The following is a 25,735-nucleotide window of genomic DNA, read 5'->3' as shown; positions in this document are numbered from 1 at the left end:
GGCTTGTCTCTTTCCTTGGTCAAATATTCAGCATCTTTCGAGACCACTGCCATGGGAGCATTTAGCTTCCTGTGTATCACTCTATTTACAGCGCCGTGGTGTCTTGTGAACTTATGGCGCTGACTGACAGAACTTTAAATCCAATAACATTAGTGTTGGTGTTCCAAGGATATGAATCTGCCTATAAATGGTTGTTGATTTATAATACACCCCTTATGGTGTGAATTGCTTTATAAAAGTACTCTGCGCCTGGACTGTATTTTAGATGAAGTGTAATCTAAAGCAAGGTCTTTCAGATTCGGCTTGTATTATAGGAGTTTAAAGTGATGCTTCTTGAAAAATCTATCACCCCTGGTAGAATTGAAACTGTTCTGTGAGAGATTTGTAAGGATGTTAAAACATATGCAAACTAATGCACACACACGCCTAGACCCTGTTCTTCAGATATGGCTTGACTAATTCAGGCTACATTGAGGCTTGATATGTTAATCCAGGATAAGGTTATATTGTGTGCGCTTATTTTGAAATAAAGCCAAAATTAATAGATTGAAAAAACGATTGGCTTAGTATTGATCATGTTATATGGAGTAGTTGTGTTGGGAACCCTCCCAGCATGCACTGGGGCAATAGATTCATACACATAAGTCTCATTTTATGTGTGTTCCTATATCGTTCCCTGTGTTATTTTGTTTGTTCCACTGTTCTCATACTTTCATTAAGCAATTAGATATTACCCATGGATGTTTTAAGACTAACAGTGATGTTGGCTGAATGATAGGGGACGTTTTCCCTACTGTGAAAATGAAACCTTATTAAATCTCAAAAAGCATTTTTATTTGCATGTAAATGTTTCAGAAATGTGACTTCTGCAGTTAAAGCTAGAATATGCAAGTTCTGGAAAGCTAGCACAAGCATGAGACTCGAAGCACAAACTGATCCGCTGCTCACACCCCTTCCTCTCCCTGCTCTGTTACACTCCTCCCAGCCCTTCACCTGCATTTTTGTCTTGTTCGCTGTCTCAGCTAACGCGGGATCTTGCCTGTCAGGCATAAATGTCTTCCAGCAGCTAATACCAGCTTGAAGCCTTGGTGCGAGAAGAGGAGTAGATCAAAAGCGTGTTCACGTATTGATCGGCAGCTTCCACCCCTGACTTTGGCCTTCTCTGATTGGTTAGAAGGGTGAGGCTTACTCAAATACTTCAGAAGGGAATATTTCTGCACTGCTGCCAGGCTGTTCGGGGCCTGGATCACCACCTCGACAGGGTCATCTGTGATGTGATGATCGAGACAGAAGCAAAGTATAGAGCCATATTTTGGCAAAAATACAAGTGCTTCAAAATTTACTAACGATCCAGTGGATGACAGAGAAGTGGATTATGCAGCAGGAGTTTTTTTTCTTTGAATGTTTTCATAATTTTTTTCTGCTTTCAAAACTAGTCTCTGTTAGAATCACTCATGAATCCCAGCTGACGACAGCCTCTGTTCATGGTGAAGACACAAACTGAAATTTTTTACAACCACTTTTCAAGTCTACAGGTGGTTCAAAAGATTTTCAATCATTATTACTTAACATGGACCTCGTGGCAACCGTAGAGCATTTAAATTTAACTTGTTTGAATACCTGACACCTTTGTATAAAGACACTGTGAGTACATTCTCAGGGGCAGATGGAAAACAGTATTACACGACTGTCTGTTCGACCATACTCTCAGCAGCAGTTGATTTACACAAAACCGCTGACTGGAACTGGATGTTGTATCATTTAATGACTCAGCCATAACAGGATACATCCAATGATGATGCATCCCTCCATCATCTGCCTTTTATCACACTTTCCACTGCGGAGAGGAAATAGGAATGAATCCTTAGATGCCTTTCCTTTTTGAGGTTTTCCTGAAATGAAACAGCTATGGTTAAAAATGCACGGTTTTATATATGTAAAAATTAAAATAAGATTTTTCTCAATATTATGCATTTTTCTGGCTAAATTCAACAATAAACTTAGTGTTTGTGGTGGAACTAAAGAGAGATTAAAAAAAATTCTCAGTAGTTGGAAAGACATACAGTATAGTTAATGTTTTACCATGTGACCGTCCTTATTAAATAAATGACTTCATACCAAAATGATTTTGCTTGTACTGTGCGTAGCCCCTTTCGACTGAGGGAAAGTACAGGAATAATAAGTCTAATCACTAAAATAACACAGGTCTTGATGAAAAGCATGGTTTCTTTTTCCTGTGTGACATCACAAATGAGAAGGGACTGTACAGCGTTTCACTGTCTCTTTCAGGAAAAGTCAAACGCAGGGAGCCCGTTGAGTTGCCCAGCTACACCCATCAGTTATTTGTTGAGGGTTTCTATGGTGATTATCTTGAGATTTTGTCTTCAAAGTCATTACTGGAGCTGCCTTTGGTTGTAGAAAAACAATACCCAGCTCCTCTGTCACGACTGTAATTTTGTATGGCCGACCACATGGCTTGGAGATGGTGAGGTCAGCCTTCCTCACACAATGCCCCTTTCAGGCTGGCTGTCAGTGAGGTCTTTATACTGCTCTCGCTCGGTTCTGACATGTCTCTAGTTTCCTCCTCAGGGTATCTTGCCCCCCCCCTTTATATCCCTTATTTTCTGTTTCTTCCTTGCTCTTTCATGCTTTCTTTCTGTTTCTTTTTCTCTCTGTTGTCCTTTCACTTTTTCCCTTTGTTATGCTTTTCTCCTTTCCTCTTCCTCCGGTGAAACAGAAGATCCCAGCCAGATGGGAGTTTTCTATAAATTCCAGGCTGCATGTTACACATTTTGGCTTGGAAAGAGAAATCGAATGCATGCATGGCCAACACAACAGCTGTTGCTTCCTTCTGCAGGGCATGCTGCAGCAGGAAAGACAAAATCCTGCTTCAGGGGAGCAGAACACTAAATCTCAGAGTCCCTTTTTTTTAAAAGTGAAAAGAGATTGATGATGTTTTACATTACTGCAGCCTTTCTCAGCATGACCTTGTTGAGTGTTACATCTAATTCAGGTCTATGCTAGAACATGAAAGCCTTTAAGACTCAGAGTATTAAAAGGATAATGAGTGAATCTGAGAGAACAGTGGTGTGACTCTTATCAGAGGAAGTCTTTTAACACAGGATGTTGTATCATCAAAGCTGCAGAAGCAAAACCTGACATAGAAACAAATGTGTAAACAAAAGTAGGAAATAAATGGTGTTTGAACATTCCCTAGTTGACTGTGTTTATCACACATTTAAAATTCATTCTAATTCTTCTTTCCCACTTTTCTGTTTCTCTGTACAATCCCACTTCTCTCTCTCCCTTGTGTGCTTTTCCCTCCCAGTCCTCTTCTTCCCAGGAGTTATTGCACCAGTTGCCCTTCCAGCCCACACAAGATGATCTCCACTTCCTGTTCAAACATTTCCGGAGTACGGAGAGTGTGGCAGATGAAGAAGGAGCACACGCCTCACCCCCTGTCAGGCTCCGCTCACGTAGTCTCAGGTAGCTTGGAATCATACAACAACTATACCATCCAGATGTATGGACCGTTTGCTCTCATTACACAAACATTTGCATAACACTGTACTGCACCGGAAGAAGAGATAATCGAACAGACTAGTTTGATTTGAGTGGGTAGAAGCAAAGAGCCACAGCTCTCCTCCTTGAGGTTTTAGTTCAGGTTCATGTTGAAATGAATGTTGGGCATGAGAGAAGAGAGATGTCATGAGGTCTGAGGTGGAACTAAGCTCACCTTCTAATGTTAATTTGTGAAATAAATATTAAAAATAATGATTTAATATATTACATACTATTATGATGAGATTTACAATAACTAGTGTGATTACACTGCAAAATGCTTTCTTCTCTTTATAAGAGTGGTCTTGATGGACAATGGAAACTGCACAACAATGCAGTGCACAACAGAAGTGGAGGAGTTGCTCATGGTTCAACTAAAACCTCTAACTTCACTTGTGTTAGTGTGGCTAAAATTCAGTCAAATGCTTTTGTGTTAGCTGGGTTGGTTAGCTAGTTAGCACAGCTGACGTCTCTAGTTTAAACAACTCAGTTAAGCTTGTGGGTCAGTAGAGAACTAAATAGTGAACCTGTTGAACATTACTGCCACAAGTGTGAATAATACAAAAGTAATTGGAAAAAAGTAAATACTAACAATTGTATTTTTCATTATTGAACCAAAGTTTCTTCTCTGTTGGTAGAATTTTCCTATTAGCAAACATTTACTTGTCATTTTTTTTGGCCTAGCTCAGATATATGCCTAACTATAACTGCAATGTGACCCCGCACTGCTGTTCCTCCACTGTGCTTGGAAAATTCTGCAGCACTAATTGAAGTTGCTAGCTGTGCAGCTCATATAAAGCCTACCACCTCCACAAGCTCAAGGCATATAATCACCCTACCTCGTGTAAACTTCCCTCTATTACACAGTTGCTTACCCAAAGATAGATTTAAAATCATTTTTATGAGAGACAAAATTAACAGCTAGCAGCCCTGCAGCAATTGAAAAGCCCACAGATAGCGTCAGTGTGCTACTTATTAGCAGAGCTGTAAACAGAAACGTAAATAAGTAATGCCACATTTGGTAAGATTGTTGCTCAGTCCCCAATTGATAAAAGTAGGCCTAATGTCCTTGGCATCTTTCATGTATGGTTATAAATATTGAAATACCGGCTTGGAGGATTTGAATATGGTGGAATAATTATTTTATGTGGTTCTGGAAAAAGCCTCTGCGCTGGTTACTGGTAATCCCTTGGATTAGAATCTAGTATTTCCTCATCAAACAAGCCCTCTAAATAGCTGTGGTGGTGGGGAGTTGTGAGGTTGCTGGAGACTTTTATGCACATGGCACATCTTGATGTGGTTGTTTTTTCAGTGACATGTTCCTGCCCTCGCCACATACTCACACATACTGTAAACACAAATAAAACGCACACACATGGATAAAGTGTATACTGAGGTGGGCACTCTACATATGGTTACTGTTCCAGGTATGCAGTAGTGGTTGTTTTCTATTGAAAGGTGACAGGTTACAGTCAAGACTTGTGTACAAGGAGGTCATTATCATTATTATTGAATAAACAACAACAAAACATTAAAAACAACAAAAATACTTCTCCAGCATTTTCTTTCAGCTGGTTTGTTAATGTGACTGCTGGCTAACTGGTTGTTCACAGATAAAACATGAGATTCCACAAACTGTTTAACAGTTACACCAGAGAGAAAACTCTACCTGCTGAACTGTTGGACTGCGTAGCTTATTAAATTAATGTAATTGACTTTCGTAATGCTGTTAAAGCACATAAAATATTCTGCACGCATGGATTATGGAAATAGATGACTGACAAGAGTCCTGTTCCTCCAAAATAGCTCCAGTGGGTGTGTAAAGCATTTCTTATTGCCCTCAAATAGTTCTCAAGGGGTTAACGGTTGCTAATGCCCTCAAATAAAACCACACTGCATGTGCAACTGTTATGGTTACCCAGAAATAGTAAAGTGCTTGTCACATGTTGATATTGTTATTTGTAGTATGTGATGTATAGGGGCACACAGGGTTGCTATTTTTAACATTTGTGATGACAGTTCATTGATTTGTAATGTGTATGGACAGTTTAAAAGGTGCCCTCTCGTAACTGAAGCCCTGTGCACACAACAGATGTGGTCATGGATACTGCAGATGAGAACCTGATCGGAATCACATTAGTGTCATTTTCGAACATGCTGTGTTTACGACTTGGGGTGGCAGTAAACACTTTCAGTTGTAATTTACACTCAAGAAATTCATAGATGTTTTGTATCTCTAATAACATATTTTGTGGTTGACATTATTTTACAGCTTCCACTGCAACATTATTGATTTTAAAAGACCAATTACTTAACTTTAAACTTGCTTCTGTTAGACAGGCCTCTTCCTTCTTTAGTCTTTCCATCCCCAGATCAGTTTGAAAATCACTTCTGTTGATTTTATATGATTCAGATTTCGCATCCATAAATTATTTTATGGATGGATTTTTGCACTTTATCTGTGCAAAAGTATTGAATGGTATTTGTAGTTATATAGTATTTCTGATCTATTTTTCTGTTTTTATCTTTTTTGCCTGGTTCTCATCCAGCCCTGGACGGACCTGTGGAATATTTGACAATGAGATTGTCATGATGAATCATGTCTACAAAGAACGTTTTCCTAAGGTATAGTTGGTGCTTTTCTGGCCTTTTTTCTGGCCCCCTCTCTCTCTGACCTGTATTAACTAAACATCTTCAATGTTGCTGATGTATCTGCAAGCAAAAGAACGATCTACAAATGTGTGCAGGAGATTCTTTTACACATGGAAACCAAGACAGGAGATTTTAATTCTCCTTGCAAAGTCAAAATCTTGAGCCATTCACCGATGGGATTTAAATAAATTCTTAATACAATACTGCTGTCAATGTTTTAAATGAAGTCTTCCATCTCGGTTGTTTCCCAGGCGACAGCCCAGATGGAGGGTCGGCTGCTTGACATAATTGAAGAGTGTTCCCCAGGCACTGCTCTGCCCCTGGCCGATGGTGTGCTGGGATTCATTCAGCACCAGCTGGTGGAGCTCGCCAGAGACTGTCTGGACAAGTCCCAGAAAGGCCTGGTCACCTCCAGGTACTTTGTGGAGCTACAAGAGAAGCTGGAGAAGTTGCTGCATGAGGTAGGTGTTTTTTTTTTTATCTTCAATAAATGTTTTTTCATCTGACTTCAAGAAATACACTCATAATTTTGTTCACTTTCTTGATAGTTCAGCCATTCAGCCAAGTTTGTTTTCTTTTAATTGAGTGCTAGTGGATTTCTGATTGTTGGTAGCCTTCTGGAACATTGCATGCTCATCTGTAGCTGCACAGGGAACATTGAATTGAAATTGCCTGTGTGACTGGTTCTCATTTGGTGCCGATTCCAGTTCATTGGCAAGTAATGGCGTTGTCATTTTGCATTATTACATATATCTGTGCAGTGGTCAAGTGTTTGATTATGTAATGATTTATTACGTAACATTTCTGCCAACAATTTTACTGCAGCAAATGCTGCTTCCTGCGAAATAGATTACTGCTTCTGCTGCAGACTCAGACCGCAAATGACTTTCTCTTTTTACTCAGAAAGTTGGATAATTTAACATTGAGTTCATTTATAATAGTGCCACAGTTAACAAAGTCAATCAAGTGCTTTTTAAATGTTCATCCAGTATCCTTAGTAGCCTACGGTCAAAAAGGGATAGCTATTTTTTTGTCTATAATTTCAACTAAACCACACTTCTGTAATTATGTTTTCATCTTGGCCCAGAAAATAATTTCCCAGCTTAGAAACAGTTTATTTAAAGAAAATAGTTCCTTATGGTCACATATTAAAATGTTTTAATTTATCCATGTGCTTACTAGTTTTCCTCTGGATTTATAGTTGTTGTTTCATAATGGAACTTACAAATCTTGTAGCAGGTTTGACAGGGTAAGACATGGAGCTGGTTACAAATTATCAGCTGACTAACCTGAACTCTGACTGACATCACTCTTTCACCGCCTCTGTGCTCAGATTCGGTACCTGCTGTTTGACCAAGGCAAGGCAATGTAAGAGTAAGATATGGAGACAAGGAGATAATAAAAAATGTGTTCGCAAGTGTTTACTATTATTTATTAATCTGCCAAGGCAGCGAGCAGAAACAAGCATTGATGCAATATATCTAAATACCAGTCACAGTCCCTTGAATCAACAACAGATAATGTAAGAAGATGAAATGGATGCTAAAAATAATGTGAGCCAGAGCAAAGTGCAGAGAGCCTCAGTGGGTGAGCTGTGCTGCCTCATGGCTTATGCCAATTGGATTAAGTTACAGTAATAATCCATCATCCTTTGTCCTTTCCTGATCAGGCGTATGAGCGTTCAGAGAGCGAGGAGGTGACCATCATCACCAAACTGGTCAAGAAGATTCTCATCATCATTTCCAGGCCTGCCAGGCTCCTGGAGTGTCTGGTAAGAATCATTTGCAGACAAAGTAGTGATTATTGAACACACGCAGTGTCCCGTCAAATGCAGGTATGACAGGTGACTCACATACACTGATGATATGCTGTAGTAATGATAGTTTATTATGTCTATCGATGAGGACTGGATGTTTGTTGCAATAACATTCATTTTGCATGGTACATATTATCTTGTTTACTTTATTGGATCATACTAGAAAAATGCGTTTCCAGGCGCTGCAACATGTGTTTCCTGTTTTATTCCCGGCGCATAGTTTGCAGCTTTTCTTTTTAATTATTTCCTGTTTAACACTTTGTACTCTCTCTTAGAAATCAGGGCCTTTTTTTGTTTTGTTTTACAAAAGCCATACAATATATAAAGATGCTATGAAATCACAAGACGTCCTATATCTTTTTTCTCCAGGAGTTTGATCCAGAGGAGTTTTACCAACGTTTGGAAGCTGCAGAAGGTCAAGCCAAAGTGGGCCACGGCATCAAGACTGATATTCCCAGATACATCGTCAGCCAGCTCGGCCTCACCAGGGATCCCCTGGAAGGTGCAGCACTGACTTATTATTTTGTCTGCTCCATCTATCTAGGCATTTTAAAATTTTTTCTCTCAGTTGAATTAGTGTAATATTATTGTTGCCGTCATAATTAGAGCATTACCTTATCATGTTACAGTGTTTACTTTCCTCAAGTGTACGGCTATTGAAAAAAACATTCTGTTGTGCATTCTTTTTATTAAAATCAATTTTCACCATTATACCGCAACAAAATCACATGAAGCAAAATCTTACGTGAAGAACTGATAAAAGATAATATCGGCACCTTGTGTTCAGTTTCCCTTTATTTTCCCCCAGTATAAGTTGTTGCACTGCTTAATCCTTCCCGTTCCAGTCAAGCAGGTTGTGTCTTTGCTCTATTTGATGAGAATATCAAAACACTTCCTCTACTGGACTGCACATCGACACTGCTCTCCACAGTGATATCCTGCAGAGTAGAGCGTCCTCCCTATGCAGTCCAACATTAATCATTACACTGAGCTGGCACATTATAAACGAATCACATAAAAAAATCTGCCAAGAAATATTCAATGAATACAGTGACAGGTGATTTTGTTTTATGAAGCATCATAAGTGAATTAGAATCATTGCAGACAGTTGAATAAACATTCATTGTCCTCATTGGAGCTTATGTAAGTTGAGATTGATCTGCGTGTCTGATGCTGTTACAGAGATGGTCCATCTGGAGCAGACCAGCCCAAGTCACAGGTCGGCCAGCAGAGAGACTGATGACACTGGAGAGACCACACCTACACAGGTAGAAACTAACACTGAACAGCCAAGACACAGTCAATTGACTTTGGGTTTGACAGAATAAACAGTGGTGGTTGGAGGAATCTTGAAGGCAGTGGAAGTTGTACTGAAGGAATATAAAATGTTATGAGGGAGAGCGAAACAACACTGAAGGAGGTTGCTGGGATAGATACAGTTTTAAGTGATGAATGCAGCACTTGTTTATACAGGCAGACAAAAATCCATCACATTATCACAATGCAGTCATGAAGTGCACGGAGTCATGCTTTTCAGCAGTAATGCAGCAGTTAAGTTCCTGTTATTTTCCATCCCTTTTTTTTTGGACGTGTGTGATTCAGAGCCGAGCAGCCTGCACCCCTCCTCGTAGGAAACCACTGGAGAGTGACTTTGAGACTATCAAGCTCATTAGCAATGGCGCCTATGGGTGAGTAAGACAGACTTCTTTGTTTGCATTCGACTGACTCAGTCTCTTTGTGGACACCACGGAGTGCCCAATAAAAGCAGAAAAGAAACCAAAATGAGGATTTGTTTTCATTGTATTTTTGTGTTTACACTGAGAATTTATTTGGGCGATTTTATGTCAAGTCTGAACTTCTGTGCATCAGTAAGTGATGCGCATGGTTCCTCATCTTTTTAATTAAATCTCTCAATTCATCTCCCCTCCTCACCTCATTTTACTTAATATTCCTTATTTCCTCTTCTCTTCGTCCTCCCACGCAGGGCCGTGTTTCTGGTGCGCCACAAGGACACCCGGCAACGTTTTGCCATGAAGAAGATCAACCGGCAGAACCTGATTCTAAGGAACCAGATCCAGCAGGTGTTTGTGGAGCGAGACATCCTAACCTTTGCTGAAAACCCATTCGTGGTTTCTATGTTCTGCTCATTTGAGACACGGAGGCACCTCTGCATGGTCATGGAGTATGTGGAAGGTAGGGTTGGTTTGGATGTTAGAGGAGTACTCATTAAGGTGTTATGTCTTCCCATTAAATGTTAAGTTTCCAGGGACTGGGCTCTCTAAAACTATGAAATGCATATTTAATCTGGTTTTCCACTTTTTTCACTCTCATAAAAGCCTACAAAAAGAATCTGATCTGAAAGTTTCCATCATGTTGGCATCTTTTGTACTTCAAGGTGGGGACTGTGCGAACCTATTGAAGAACATTGGCCCGCTGCCTGTGGACATGGCGCGGATGTATTTCGCAGAGACTGTCCTGGCGTTGGAATACCTTCACAACTACGGCATCGTACACAGAGACCTCAAGCCTGACAAGTGAGTCTCCAGCCAGTCACAAAAGAGAACAATCCCACACATTTCACATTTTTCATTCCTTCTATCTTTCCTTTCAGGCAGCGCCTAGTTTCCTTAAAGCTTTCATCATTTTAAGACTTGCCATCATTTTTTTTTTAAAGACTTCCAATCCTTCTGAAGTTGGAGCATAATTTTCTGAGACATTCAACCTTTGATGGTTTTTTTATTGCATCTGAGATTTATGATTTGGTTAGCGTTTGATGTAACATTAAACATCTTTGTGTTTTCCGTCCTTTGTAGTTTGTTAATCACCTCCTTGGGACACATTAAGCTGACAGACTTTGGATTGTCAAAGATTGGTCTGATGAACATGACCACCAACTTGTATGAAGGACACATTGAGAAAGACACCAGAGAGTTCATTGACAAACAGGTTTGTCTCTTATCATCTCATCTTCTCTTCATCTCTTCTATCTGTTGCATTTATGACTTTAACTAACATCAATTCCTCTCTTCTTGTGTTTTTTCTCTCTACAGGTGTGTGGGACTCCAGAGTACATTGCTCCAGAGGTGATCCTGAGGCAAGGCTATGGAAAGCCTGTGGACTGGTGGGCCATGGGCATTATCCTCTATGAGTTCCTAGTGGGCTGTGTGCCTTTCTTTGGAGACACACCAGAACAGCTTTTCGGTCAGGTGGTTAATGGTAAGAGATCGTCACATTTATTGTTGCATTGTTATTGTTAGCTTTTCTATACAGGTTTAACTTTTTGTATATTTTTGTCTTGAGAAATGAAGTCATCACTTTCAGTTTATGTACAGATAAATTTAAATCCTGTCATTAAATTACTGGTGTGTGCTTCTTTGTCCAGATGAGATCATCTGGCCAGACGGGGAGGATGCTCTGCCAGCTGATGCTCAGGACCTTATCACCAGACTGCTGAGACAAAGTCCTCTGGAGCGTCTGGGAACAGGTTGGTGGCAGCGTGACTGATGGTGGGTGGGTGGGTGGACAAGGCTCTCTGGAGTTAGAGCCTGCTGGGTCCCAGGTTTGCTCAGCACTGTGACCATCTGCTGGCCAAGAGGAGGCACATACAGATTTTCTTGTCACTGTTACCTGTTCAGTTTTGAGGCGAGTGCTGACATGAGGCATCTCACTGGAAAAGGAGAGTCAGTACAAGTCAGATGAGGGGAAATGTAAAGTTTTAAAAACACTTAAAATGGCACTGTCACCTACAGTATAAAGCACATCTCAGCTCTGCTGCGGACAGTTCACGCCACTTTTGTAGCTTTATTTGATGAATTGCCCAACCCATGTACAGTTCATAATGGAAGACAGTGTTAATAAGGCAACATTATGAGTGAGCAACTATTTTGTTAATCAGTTAATAGTTTCAGTAATTTTTCAAGCAGAAATATTGAACATTTGATGTTTCCAGATTCTCAAATGCGAGGATTTACTGTTTTTCTTGGTCTTAGCAAATTGAATATTTTTGGTTTTTGGACGTTGGGTTGGAATAAACAAGACATTCGATGACAGCAGCTTGTGCTGTAGGATACTGTGATTTTCATTTTTTTTTCTTCTGATATTTTATAGAACAGACCACTAATTGAGAAAAATAATTGTCAGATTAATGTTGATGAGAATAATTGTTAGTTGCAGCTCTAGAGTAAAACATTCTAATCATTGAGCTCAATGTTTTCCCAACAAAGGAACATACATATATTATGGTATCAAGGGAGCCACTCCTCACGTTTTGGGGGAGGAGTAGCTGTAAATCAGGCTCGACATATCAATCTCTCCCTCTCGTCTTATTTATTCTCCAGGTGGAACCACTGAAGTGAAGATGCATCTGTTCTTCCTGGGTCTGGACTGGAACGGGCTCCTGAGGCAGAAAGCTGAATTCATACCTCAACTAGAGACTGAAGAGGACACCAGTTACTTTGACAGTATGTGGATTTACACAGGGTACACAGACAAAGCTAGACACACCTCGGAAAAAGGATGTCAGAATTTTTTTTATTTTATTTTGGAGGCAGGCAGGCAGGCCCTGATTTCAGGGTGATGCCTCTTAGCAATTTAATTTAGGATAAAAACAATGTCATCAATTTAAAATTTTTTATTGCACTGTCATTGTGATCCCTACAGCCCGATCAGAGCGCTACTGTCATCTGGGTTCAGATGACGATGATGAAACCAACGATGATGAATCCTCTTTGGAGCTGCGACAGTTCTCCTCTGTGGCCCACCGCTTCAGCAAGGTATTTCTTCTGGCTCCGCTTGCAGATCCTCACACAACCTCCACTGCTGTACACTATTCAAAGGCATACGTGAAGCCCTTGATATAGAATACCAAATTGTTGTGCATCTGTACATAACAAAAGGAGAGCAAGGATTCACCACACTCTCTGTATAACCTCTAGGTGTACAGCAGCACAGAGCACCTGTCCACCTCCACGCCGTCCAACCAGAGCCTGTCGTCATCGGAGCGAAGCCACAGCGAGGAGAAGGAGGAGCGGTGGGAGGGCAGGGGAGTCCTTTCCCCTGGCGATGGGCACAAACACTTGGCTAGTGGAGACAGAAGGGCAGATGGACACAGGGGGAGGTGAGAGCATGACACACCAGAGAGAGTGATGTCCTTGTTATGAGAGGGAAAAAAACACAGTCCTCCTTGCTTTTCTTACTCCAGATTTTATGAAACGTGAGATGGAAATGGAATATTCCCTCTCTTTTCATGAAATACCGATGAAACCTTGGTGTAATATGACTGGTTAACAGCCACACCCAGGTCTGATCCTTTTGGTGTGGAGTTTTTAAGTGTGTTTATATGATTGTCCTCAGTATGCTCTGACTTCCTGGCTGTGTGTTCACTGCCTCATCTAGTGTTTCCTTTTGCAGTCTGCGTCCTCGTGCTTCATCCAGTTCCTCCCAGTCAGAGCGCAGTGCCAGCCCGCTGGTGATGAACAGCACCCAGAGCCTTGACATCATGCCTCGCTTCTCCATCTCTGCAGAAGAGGAGGGTAAGACTGACAAACGCAGATCTCTGTTTAGTGTTGTCTCCTTTTATTTTGCAATTGCAACACCAGTGCTGACACTCTTTGCTTCATGATTGTAGACGGGATGGTTTCCAACCTGCGCCGCATTCGTCTCCGGAGCAACAGCACAGGCACCAGACCGTCGTTCAGGAGAGGGGCGTCCCGACGCATTGCCCACCAGCTGGAGACCCCAGAGAAACCCAGATCCCCAGCTGGCAAAGTCCCAAAGTCTGCCTCTGTCTCTGGCCTCTCTCTCATCATCACCCCAGGTAGACAGGATGATAATTATCTGTACATGTAAACAAAATGGATGTAGATTCAGTTGTTTGTCAAATTTCAGCCATAATTGTTTCTTAATGAAGTCTTTTATAGGAACAACTGTAATTTGACTACATTTGCTAAGACTATTCATTTGTTTACAGTGCCCTCTACAGCCTGATCCTGTGTGATATGTACACGAATCACACAAACCATAAATATTTATACTGTGCCCAAGATCACTCTTTTACCTTGAAGAGTCATACATAGTGGAATAACCTCTGTTTGTAGGATTATTATTATGGTAGTTTGGTAGAAGTAGTTTTTATTAAATACTAAATGGTATGAAATTGAATGCGCAAAAGTAGAAGTACATACTATCTATAAACACTCAATTGATGATCTTTCTAATCATTTTCCTTTCCTGATCCAGACGACTCAGCGGGTCCTCCCACGAGCCCCAAATCTTCCTTGTCCCTGTCGTCCAACCCCTCATCCAGAGACTCGTCTCCCAGCCGGGACCTGTGTGTCAACATCAGCTGCCTGAGGCCTCCTGTGGTCATCCACAGCTCTGGGAAGAGGTTTGGCTTCGCTCTGCGAGCTATCAGGGTCTACATGGGAGACAGTGATGTCTACACTGTCCACCACATGGTCTGGGTATGTGTCCTTATCTCAGGTGTAGCTGGTGGTGTTAATCACGTATGAAAATTCAATATATTCAACAAATGTCGAGTGTTATTATTACTACGCAACATGTTGAATTCTACAAATGACATATTAAACAGTCAGTATAAGGGTAAAAACAGTTATGCGCAGTTGTCATGGTCAACATTCAATAACAGGCGAACACTATAGAGATTTTATGATTGTGCCGAATCAGCTCTGTGTTTTATAGTTTTTATGGAAGCATTTTGACTTGTCTAATGCCGTTGATGAATGTGTTAGAATTCGTATTTGTCTCCTATTTGTATTTTCTCTGTGTAAATAAAATGAAAACATTGATTATTATAATTAAGTGAAACATTGTCTACAGTGGTAACAGCTGATTAGATGGTTGCTTGACCAGTAATTTGGATCTGAGGTTGTGTGTCTTTGTGTCCACAGTGTGTTGAGGAGGGCAGTCCAGCACACGAGGCAGGATTGAGGGCCGGTGACCTCATCACTCATGTCAACGGGGAGTCAGTCCAGGGACTCGTCCACACTGAGGTGGTGGAGCTCCTGCTCAAGGTGAGAGATCTTGTTGATGAGGACGGCTTGAATTTACTTTTTTTTTTCTATTCACAAATTGTATATTGATAAGCACAGATAATATCCGCAATGTCTTTTTAGTATGTAAAAATCTTAATGTACGGCCTCGTTCTTAAGCGTACTCTCTGACAGTGATAACATGTCATTCTGTGGCTCTTCTCCTGCCTTGTAGATAGGTGTTTATATTTACAATCTGTTTTAAACAGAGTGGCAACAGGGTGACCTTGCAGACGACTGCACTGGAGAACACTTCCATCAAGGTGGGCCCTGCCAGAAAGGCGAGCTACAAGGCCAAGATGGCCCGGCGCAGCAAGAAGAGCAAGAAGAAGGACGGACAGGACAGGTGCATGCAGGGAGAATGAAGTCGTTACTGTTTGACTTTTTGAGCTACTTTCTGAAACTTAATATTCGAATTCAGATAGACTTCACTTTTCTTTCCTTTTTTGTAGTTATAACACTTAAACACTTCTATAATTAAATTAGACATTTATGACACATGAATACTCTAATCATCAAAATTCCAGTTATATGAAACATAGTTGAATGGATCTTAGTTTATGGAAGTTGTCTTTTTTTGCTCAACAAGAGGTGCTTTGTACTTGAGTAAGCATGGAAAAGGTTAAAGGAAAGAACAGTGCTATAAACTAAACACAGATCTGACACCCACGTTTTTCTTTTGCAGCAGACGACGGAGCATCTTGAAGAAGTTGTCTAAGCATACGCCTCCTCCGCCCATGCAGAGCAGTCGTAGCTTCTCTTCAGGGTTCCACCAGTCGTCTAGTGACAGCCTCTCTGGTTCCCCCACACAGTCTCTCTCTCCTGGGCCTTCCACACCGTGTCGCTCCCCTGCTCCTGACCACTCTGGAGGTAAGTGAGGATGCCTTGTATCACTTGTAGAGTGTAGCCGATCTGTATTTTGTGGTTGTCGTTTTCTGGAGGAAAAATACAATTTTATCTCTCTCCTTATATCAGATTCAAGTTCCTCTCCCTGCTCCAGCTCCCCTAACTCACCTGTGCCACAGGCCCGCCCCAGCTCCCTACATGTTTTGGGTCGCTACACCAAAGCTGGCCGCTGCAAGTCCACCAGCAGTATTCCTCCTTCACCGCTGGCCTGTATCCCACCTCCTCAGCCTCTCTCTCCCCAGTGCTCTCCATCCTGCCTCCCCAGTCACCCCAAGTCCCTGCAGGGTTTCCATGGCAAAACATTGTCCCCTCCCACTATCGCCCGCCATTCTGTGCGTCCCCGCAGTGCAGAACCACCACGCTCACCGCTCCTCAAGAGGGTCCAATCAGCAGAGAAGCTGACAGGAGACAAGATGACTGGGGGGTACCACGCAGAAAGGAAGGCCTACAGCACCCGACGCCACACCATGGAGGTTCCTCTGTCTGAGGGGGAGGGGCTGGAGGACATGGAGGGGGACACTGCCACTGGGTTCGTGTGTGTCGGTGAGCACGGCCGTCAGGGTTTGTACATTGGAGGGCAGAGAGGCCACCAGGACACAGCCAGCGGAGGCAGCGAGCATCATCGCATTACTGCCTCGCCACAACACCGTGGCGGCAACCACCACTCCAAAGAGGTCGTGGTGATGAGGAAGCTGGCTCTGTCAGAGCGCAGGGACTCCTTCAAGAAACAGGAGGCCGTGCAGGAAGTGTGTTTTGATGACTCGGAGGAGAGAGAGGTGACACCAAGCCCCACGATTCCTGTCATGCAGCCGAAGGCATTCAAGGCATCCTGGATCAACTCAGTCCAGGCAGAATCCGGTGTGAAGTTGGAAGGAAGAGGATCACAGGGTACAACAACACAGCAGAAAGCCAAGTCAAAAGACAAAGCAGGGTTTTAGTTTTTCACTTTGCCAGGGATAATAGGTCAACAAAGTGAAGCGAAGTCTTTGACCTGCTACTGTACTTACATTTGAAGGCCTTGCATGTGTGTCCAGAAAACTGTGACCCAAAATCATCATAAGCAACTGCTAGAAGAAGGAAGAACAATTTCAAATTGATTTTTTTCAGTAATATATGCATCCTGCAACACTGTTAACAGAATAATGACTGCCAAACTGTGTTTACTTCCAAGTTGCTTGTTTTCTCTCTCAGTTCTCAAATCACTGTGGCAACAGTAACTGACATACTTTGTAAATATTTTTTGTTTAAAATGAAGAAACTTATTTATGACTTTTTATGCTCATCTTGTTTTTTTAGTTGATGAAAATGCCTTGGATGCTTCAGCTGTTCTTATTTCAGGAATTGCACAAAAGAAAAAGCCACGCAACAAAACTCAGTGTAGTTTCACAGTAGGTGCAGAATAGAGGAGGTTAAGTCAGTCAATATTGTACCATGTTTCATTTTTATATACCACAATGCCTGTCTAGAACTGGGTGTTGATTTGTGTTCAGATTGAGTCTTTGAAAGAAACCTATAGTGTCTGTCCTGCAACATATAACGTATTGTAAAATTTGAAAAGATATTCTGTGCTGCCTCTCAGAAGAAATTTAACATAGAATTTGTGGTGGTGAACATTTAGACTCATCGATTCTGAACGCAGACTTTGTATAAATATTTTAAAGGACAAAATAACAACAACAGAAAAGTCTAGCGCTGGTGCCAAAGCATGGTTTAGCCATAGGAACCATTTAAAAGAGGTACTGTAGTTGTACATAAAAAAACATATAAAAAAGCTTCATGCATGCATGGGCTTTACCTCCACTTGCTGTCTCTCCTGTACAAAAAAAAAAAGCGCAAGTGCTGGCACTCCTCTAGCAATGGTTTAAACCATAACCTGATCAACATACAGGTGTGTAGATAAAGCTTTGCAACTACCTTTGGAAACCAAGCTGCTGTCTCTGTCTTCTAATACCTTGTTGAGTCAAACCTCCGTCCAGCTCCTTACAAACCTAGTCTAGCTCAAGTGTTTGCACAAGTCGTTGTAGCCGTAGACAGTTAGATTTATATTCCAGGACGATCTCTTTCTCTGTGTGATTCAAATATTGTACAGTGGATGCAACAAACAAAACTGGCTCCATAGCTGTTTTTTTTTTTAATGTGTATTATGAATGAATGTTTACATTTTAGTGCAAATATGTGTGTAGACTTATCATGGTTTTTTGTTAAATTATTATGGGAAAAAATGAATGACAGGGAATGGCAGAATTCAAGCAAAAGCGCTGAATGGATGAAGGAATGAGTCCAGGTGATCTCCTTTTGTATATTTTGATATGGAAACAGTCTTGTTGCAGTACTAATAACCTATGCTGTTGATGTATATTGTATAAACAATGGTGGACCTTATAGCAGCTGTCGGTGGTGTTTTTTGAAAGTGACCTTGTATGGGTAGATGGACTCAGAAATAATGTGTAATGCCACTTATGTGGTGTGGTCTTAATCTCCTCTTGTGATCAACTTCAAATGATTGTGCATAGTACACATCCCAGTACAATTTCCCCACAATTTTACATCACATTTGGGGATTTTTTTTTTTTTTTTAAGATTGAAGTCATTAATCTCATTGGATAGGCCTTGAATTCTTGAATTTGAGTCACTGATTTTGAGCTTTAAAGTGAGGGAGGAGATATGAACATATGGGAATTGGTATTCAGCTATGTATTCCTTAATTTGTATCTTGTTCCCATTTTGAAACTGTTATTTTTTTGTTTTCATTCAGGAACTGTTTGGATCAACAACCAAAAATGCTTCCAGTTTCACTTGTTACACAGAAAAAAGTGTGTCTTGTGTTCTCAGTTTAATGAACACACACATGGTAGTGTTTTGCAAAGTAGAAGGAACTTGTGGGAATTAATAATCCTTGAATAATGGTTATAGACTGTTCTGGTTCAAAGTAGAAGTTACACATTTGTTCATTGTAATTTAGGTAAAAAAAAACATGTCTGTGTGGGATTTATCATTGAATTTCTGATGCAATATATACATCTTGGTATGTTCGTAGAATTTAATCTTTTTATTTTGCATCACTACCAAACTGTCATTGTATCTCTTGACCTTAAGTTGTATCTTCATGTTATACTTTTTTAAATTAAGACTTTATTTTGTGGAGAGCTCAGCACCAGTCCATACCAGCGGTTTACCACACGTCAAAATGAAGCATCACAAGGAACTCCTCATCTCTCTTTTTGCCTCCGTGTGTGTGTGCGCGTGTGTGTGTGATAAACTTCATGTCTTCACATGGGTGCTCAGCTGTCATACTCCATATTTGCCACGCTTGTTTTAGCGTGGTTGTGTGTTAAAAGTTGTTGCTCCCTACTCAACCCCCTTGTCACCGAATGACAAACTGGCCTTTGTGAAATTCTTAACATGTGGGTATCTGGTGCAGACTGGTGTGACATTGTCTGTTTTTCTATTGTCTTAACAGTGCTTGAAATAAATGAAGAGGACTGGAAAGTCCAAGACTACAAAGTGTTTGTAATTTTCTTCTGTCCCCCATACAACAATGTTTACACAATAACTGTAACCACATACAATCATAATCTTTGTTCAGTGTATTGATGATCAGGTGTAGCAGGCTACATGATCTAGTCACTTATATAATACTGATTCTCCTCTGGAGTAATAATACACCAGAAAAGATAAATATTTAACTCGCTGACAAAACACACAAATGAAATCCAGACTTTTACTGTTTCTCCTTGTTGATAATAAACCAGCCTCACAGCAAGATATAGATATAGATGAGTAGTTTAGATGATGAAGGAATTTAAGCTTTGAGAAAAGTCAGATGTGGGTTGTATAAAAATGGGGCTGTTACTCAGTATGAGAAGATATCCCTATGTAACCTAACATGGGATTAGACACGGATTTAACATGTGGTTGAGCAATTTTCCTTTTTCATATGAACTGGAGTCTTTGCAGTAAAACAGAGCTTAAAGTATACGGTTTTGGGGGGGGGAGAAAAAAAAGCAGCCTCAAAGCTTAAGATCCGTCAGGTTCAAATTTCCATCATGGGCCGAGGCCATTCGGTGACCCCTCACTAATCGTTCGGATTTTTCCGCTCGGGTTCGTCACTTTCCGCTCTCTTCATATTAGTTCCCACGCACTCTCCTTCCCTGCGCCGTGCTGAGCTGGAAAATGGCTGTGTGAGGGAGCAGGGAGTTAAGGACGGGAAAAGAAAGAAAGAGCGAGAGCAAGAAGGCGAAGTAAGAAGTGAACGGAGGGGTTTGCTGGAAGTTCAGTGCACACCGAGGAGGCATCGTCCGCAGATAAGGCGCCACACGGACTCTGGTCTCTTAACTTGTTAAAGTGTTAAAGCGCCGCAGCCAAAAGTGAGAAGAGTCAAGAAATATCCGCGGGTGAGTTTTTCCAAGTTATTGCACATTTCCAGTACAGCAAGGCAGCAGCCACTGTACTGGAAAATGGTGGAAGCGCTGCAAGTGTGCTCTCCGCACGCAGCTCCATGCTGTTGACTTGTGCCTTACTTTTTAAAGTTTAAACTCAAGATTTTTTCCCCGTGTTTGTTTTGTGTATGTTTTGCGCTGAACACATTGCACCAAAGAGCGATTTTTTTATTCGTGCAGCATGTTGCTCGAGGCTCGCGCTTGTCGACAGTTGACGTGTATCAAATGTCCGTTAAGTTACTGTAACATTAACATTTATTTTGTTTTAAGTTGCTTTAGGCTCGAATTAGTTAATTATTGTTTGAGTTTGTTGTTTACTCCTGATATGAATGTGATAAAGACGACTTTTACAGGCTAGTAGCTCCTGAAGTTGACACTTAATGCATTTAAACCTCCGAGTTTAGAGTTGTTGTTGTTGTTTTTCTGTGTAGCTTCATGCTAAAATTCAAATGTTTTAGATGTTAAAATTGAAAAAGTTGCACTGCAAAAGTTACAAGTCAAACGTTGCTATGTCCCTGTGTACAACACTGGTAGTATGTGGTACACTATAATAGTGCCTTTACATTGACTGCAGACTGCAGGCGGCCATGCAGTGTGGAGGCCTCACATAGCTGAGGGCCTGACATGATGTGTGTTATGTCCCTGGTTTGAGTATTTAGCATGCATCAAGGAGTTAATGGAAATTGTGCCACTTTCATAATAAGAGGTGCCACTAAACAGTGTGGAGACACCCCCCTCCTCCCTACCCCCCTCCTCTTGTAATTACTGAATCCAGTATTATGCAACCAAATGTCAATCCTCCATTATGCTGCTTTATCAGTGTGAAGCATGACTTGTGGCAAAAGCCTCCATTCTTTCTCTAAATGTCTTAAAATGCTCTGAATGACTTGCAGGGCTTGTTGCATTAAAACTTCCAAAAGAAGTGGAGCTTCGCAAAATGCCAAGTGTCACTTCTCAGAGGGGCTGAATAAAAAAAATGTAAGCTAACTTCAAGTTCCACCTGACGCAGTACAGCTGTGTCATTTATTTTTTGTTATATGTCCTTCAGCTGGGGGACCCAGTTAAACTGAAATGGTGTTATTTGATCAAAATAGCAACAGAATACGGCTTTAAGGCCAGTTTAGGCATGACTACACTGAACGTGCTGGAGACTCTCAGCTGAGATTTGTACCAAAGAAAAACCAAGCATCTGATAATTTACCAAAGAACGGCTTTCTTAACTCTCCAGGGAGATAAATGAGCCTATTTGGATTCTGAACCTGCCACCTTCATGGTTGTTGAGACCATGTCAGTGACATGTTGACTGATTTTCCTCTGCTTATTTCTATGATCCAGTAAAAAGGTTCAGAGCATAAAATATTTTTATAGTATCAGAATGTAAAATGACAGACTGGAAACGAGACAAATGCACCCATTGACTGTCAAGTTAAATAAATTTGCTGTAATTGCTACTTAATTTGTATTATCACATTACCAAGCAAGTAAAACTGGTTCCTTGATAATCTTTCTGTGTCACAATGTCATAAGTATTTGACTATTAGTACACAGTCATTGGTGCGTGTTGCGATTGAGACCACTGTATGTCACCGACACATTTTTATGTTTGATGTAATAGAATTGGTTATGGAGAAGTTGATGTGCAGTTTTATATATTTATATTTAACTTGTGCAGGGCACATAGGTATATGTTTTAAAAACCAAGAGAAATGCAATAATCTGGGTGAAAGTATGAGCTTAACTAACGACCACATGCAAACTACACAGCAAAAAAAGGCTCATGCTATTTTCAAGTGGTGCAGACTTTGGAGGTTTATCAGATTTTTCTTTCTTTGTCGCAGTCAATTCAACATTGTGATCGCATTGACTTAAAGTAGCATTTTTTTTAACCATCTGAGGTGTGGAACAGCCCCCATTTCACATCTTCTGATAAATACAGTAAGTCGTCATTAATTAACAGAGCCTTGTGGCACAGTTGACTTTGCAGAACAGTGTCGTCTCAGTGCTGCATAATCTTTGTAGCAGATGTTTCTATTTAGCAAAGTCAGCTTTTCAGCTTCATTAAGGACAGATAGAATTCAGGTGAAAGTAACTTGAATTATAAAACTCCTAATCCCCTGTTGTAGGCTGAAAAATAAGTCCTCACAAGCTTCTGTGTTGTTGGCTCGTCCTCCCTGCCTGTGGCGCAGTAGATTTTTCATTTCCATGTGGACAGATGGCCCGAGGCCAGGCTGCATGCGTGGTGGCTCTGTAGTCAGCTCCTCACCAGCAGGGCCGCAAAGGGCCAATGCATAAACAAACTTTAAAGAAATAACTGTGTCCATGTTAATGTCTGAACTTTGTACACTGCATTTATTTGTCTCAGAACAACAGGAAACTGGTCCATGTGAAATCCATAAACAGTGTCTCCGAGACTTGCAACAATGTGCAGCCTCACGTTTTGTTTTTTTTATCCTTTTATAAAGACGGTTTAAGACTACATTGTTAAACTCATCAACTCTTCAGCTCTTCATGAAAAATCGTTACATGCAGCCGTGGGGTGAGCTGCTGCCGATATTTGGACTGGATTTGCCAAGGCATGTTTCCCTTCAAGCTTTCATAGATATGGTGAAAATTATGGGTTCACAAAATTTTACACTGACCTACATAGAGATGTGACTGTTGATGAAACGCACAAAAAAAAAAGTCACAATTGACAATGTGGTGGAGTGAAAAGTAAAAGATGAACACTCCCTCAGGTCTACAGAGAAACTTGTTCATCTGCATTGGTAGCAGATCGCTGGCTGATAGATGGACGGGAAATTATTAGCAAACATATATTCAGGTTTGTTTCGTGTAGGTTATTTAATATATAGTAAGTGAAGATGGAAAACCTGCTGTGCCAGTGTATTGACTGATATTAGGTTATTGCACATATATCAGTATTGGCGTTTATGTTGGCCAATAACTAACAAGTTACAAAGTTTCCACCAGAGAGCACTGACAAGTTTGTTTTTTAAAACATCGCAGTAAAAAATCAAAGGGATCTGTATCTAGATTGTTTGTTATGAGATAATGTTAAAGAAAATTATATATCGGCCAAATTTTCATCATCACATTTTTTAAAACTTCCAAATATCGATATCAATATTGGCCTCAAAACTCGGTATTGGACGGGCTATATTAATATGATTACATTAATTGTATAATGATGTGTTGTGTTGATGGTCGATAGGACAATACATATGGTCAATCAATGAATTTACCATCAGAGATTTTCCCATAGCATTTATACTGTGGTAGGTGTCACTTAAATATCTGTAGTTTTCTCTACATTATATGTAACCTTTACCTTGATCTGCAAGGGTCAGTATTTCATTTACTGGATCAGCTGAAAAACATACAGTTTCTGGGTTGTTTTTTTTTTTTTTTTTAATCCATTGACAGTTTTTCAATTGATTTTCTCGAAATTAATTAAAAATTATTTATTGTCATATTAACAACATGCCATATCAACATCATATCAAAATAAAATTACATATAACGTGGTAGATGGTTTAACCAGCATTGGTCATCCTAATATCTTGTTACACGTCTACATAATATAGAGTAGGGCTGTTATTGGACTTCATGAAAAATGTGATTCTCAGTCTCAGGTGACATCCTCCCGTTTTTTGTTTTGTTGGATTAGCCTTCCAAAACCAAACCATATTATTTTATCAAAGATTTCCATCATATAAAACAGATCAAAGCATCAAATACTCACATTACACAAACTGGAATCATCAGATGTTTGGCATTTTTCCTTGAAAAAAAAATTTTAAGCAATTCATTGTTTTCAAAAATTAGCAGTTAAGTTTCTGCTCAACAACAAATCGGTTAATCAGCTAATTATTTATTTATACGTCCTAACGAACTACCTCACATTTTTCATATGAATATTAGAGACCCACAGTGAAGAAATCTTTTGGTTCAAGTCATATTTATTGGTCTACAAGCAGTGACAGTAGCTCGTTATCACTCGACTGTGTTAGTGATGCTCTGAATAGCTTATTTGCCAGTTTACATTATTACTGGTGTTTAATGAACAGGTCAGAGCTCCACTGGCTGACTAAACGCATCAAGAGTCATTCGATGTCTGCAGACAGCACAGTAAAGGCTAGATGCAATTTTAGTTCAATCGGGGTCTTGCTTTCCCCACAGTGAAATGTCTGAAATAACAAGTATGAAATCATAAGAATAATAACTTATAGTTACTCTGGAAGTATTGTGTGTATTGTGTCTTTTAATTAATCTGTATAATGAATAGATGTTACTTATTTACTAGATATCGGATTACTTCGGTATAATTCCAGCCCTTTTGAGTTAATTTTTGTCATTATTTGTCATGATTTTTGAGCAAATAATCACCACATTATGTCAGAAAAACAAATATCTCCTTTAATCCCTTCGCCCGACTTCAACATGACTCTCTCCAATCACACTCAGCCTTCAGTTTGTCCATGTTATGTTTCTCATCATTATCCTGTGGCAGTTTCATTTAATTTAAACAATCATTTCATCACGGTGATTGAAGAATCTTCAAGGCTGCACAGATGAAAAAAGTCAAGTGCGTGGGAAAAGGTGGAGTTGTTTGGGTCAGATGTTTGATCACTGCCTAGATACATTTTCTAATATTAGAACATTTCCTTGATTTGCCCGGCTTCTTTGGTGACTGGGGAGCACATGGCCAGAGCAGCAGCCAATCAGAGTGCAGGATAAGCTTTCCCTCTCTCTAGCAACAGTGAGTTACTTGCTGCCTATTCATTAATTATTTTCCTGTGGTCTCCCTCAGCCGTTTGGACTCTGCTGATAGCAAAGTGCTCCGTCTCTCAGTCTCACTGTTTTTTTCACTGCTTTCTGTCGCTCTCTGCTCTGACTGAATAAAAAGTCTTTTTTTAAAAAAAAAAAAAAAAAAAAGGGATGGATCCAGTGACGCTGAGCTTGCCAACTGGTGCTGCTGCCTTGAACTGTGAGCTACTACAACAGTATGAGACCAGGACTGTCACAGAGATGACTCTTCTCTCACCTCGCACGACTTTCTCTGCCTTGGAACTAAACAGTAAAAAAGGATTACTGAATAAGAGCGCTCCGTTTGCTCTGCTTTTTCTTCTACTCTGTCTTCGTCTTGTTTTTGCTTCTTTTCTGCAGCAGCGCTTCGACTATAAACAAATAAAACATGGCAACTGGAAAAACGACTGGACTTTTTCGCTGGCTGCGGATGGGGGGGTTGACAGTTGGAGGCAGGACTCTGTGTTTGGGAGAGGTGGGGGGGGTGAAGAGCAGGTGGAGAGAGG

General features: G+C 40.6%; 2 protein-coding genes across 4 annotated transcripts in view; both read left to right on the top strand.

Moving 5' to 3' along the window:
- mast3a (microtubule associated serine/threonine kinase 3a) overlaps positions 1–19,488 on the top strand; it is a 29,701-nt gene extending 10,213 nt beyond the window's left edge. For all 3 annotated transcript variants that reach the window (XM_023428102.2, XM_023428103.2, XM_023428101.2), the window contains 22 exons: positions 3,329–3,486; positions 6,111–6,186; positions 6,465–6,674; positions 7,883–7,984; positions 8,399–8,531; positions 9,212–9,297; positions 9,632–9,717; positions 10,014–10,222; positions 10,425–10,563; positions 10,843–10,975; positions 11,080–11,245; positions 11,412–11,513; positions 12,367–12,489; positions 12,689–12,801; positions 12,964–13,145; positions 13,439–13,560; positions 13,656–13,844; positions 14,267–14,490; positions 14,938–15,060; positions 15,288–15,424; positions 15,764–15,948; positions 16,054–19,488. In XM_023428102.2, the coding sequence (XP_023283870.1) occupies positions 3,329–3,486; positions 6,111–6,186; positions 6,465–6,674; positions 7,883–7,984; positions 8,399–8,531; positions 9,212–9,297; positions 9,632–9,717; positions 10,014–10,222; positions 10,425–10,563; positions 10,843–10,975; positions 11,080–11,245; positions 11,412–11,513; positions 12,367–12,489; positions 12,689–12,801; positions 12,964–13,145; positions 13,439–13,560; positions 13,656–13,844; positions 14,267–14,490; positions 14,938–15,060; positions 15,288–15,424; positions 15,764–15,948; positions 16,054–16,922 (3,867 nt within the window). In that variant the 3' untranslated portion in view covers positions 16,923–19,488. The remainder of the gene's footprint in view (positions 1–3,328; positions 3,487–6,110; positions 6,187–6,464; positions 6,675–7,882; positions 7,985–8,398; positions 8,532–9,211; positions 9,298–9,631; positions 9,718–10,013; positions 10,223–10,424; positions 10,564–10,842; positions 10,976–11,079; positions 11,246–11,411; positions 11,514–12,366; positions 12,490–12,688; positions 12,802–12,963; positions 13,146–13,438; positions 13,561–13,655; positions 13,845–14,266; positions 14,491–14,937; positions 15,061–15,287; positions 15,425–15,763; positions 15,949–16,053) is intronic.
- Positions 19,489–20,143: 655 nt separating this feature from the next.
- The window catches only part of pik3r2 (phosphoinositide-3-kinase, regulatory subunit 2 (beta)), a 36,262-nt gene continuing 30,670 nt past the window's right edge, over positions 20,144–25,735 (top strand). The window contains exon 1 of the mRNA XM_023428096.2: positions 20,144–20,378. The gene's annotated coding sequence lies outside the window, so the exon portion shown is untranslated. The remainder of the gene's footprint in view (positions 20,379–25,735) is intronic.

This window comes from Seriola lalandi, unplaced genomic scaffold (genome assembly GCF_002814215.2).
Source record: "Seriola lalandi dorsalis isolate HSWRI2012SDOR001 ecotype SW California unplaced genomic scaffold, Sedor1 jcf7180002054866, whole genome shotgun sequence".
Taxonomy (NCBI): Eukaryota; Metazoa; Chordata; class Actinopteri; order Carangiformes; family Carangidae; genus Seriola; species Seriola lalandi.
The sequence above is the reverse complement of the archived record's forward strand: the minus strand, read 5'-3'. Positions and strand labels throughout refer to the sequence as shown.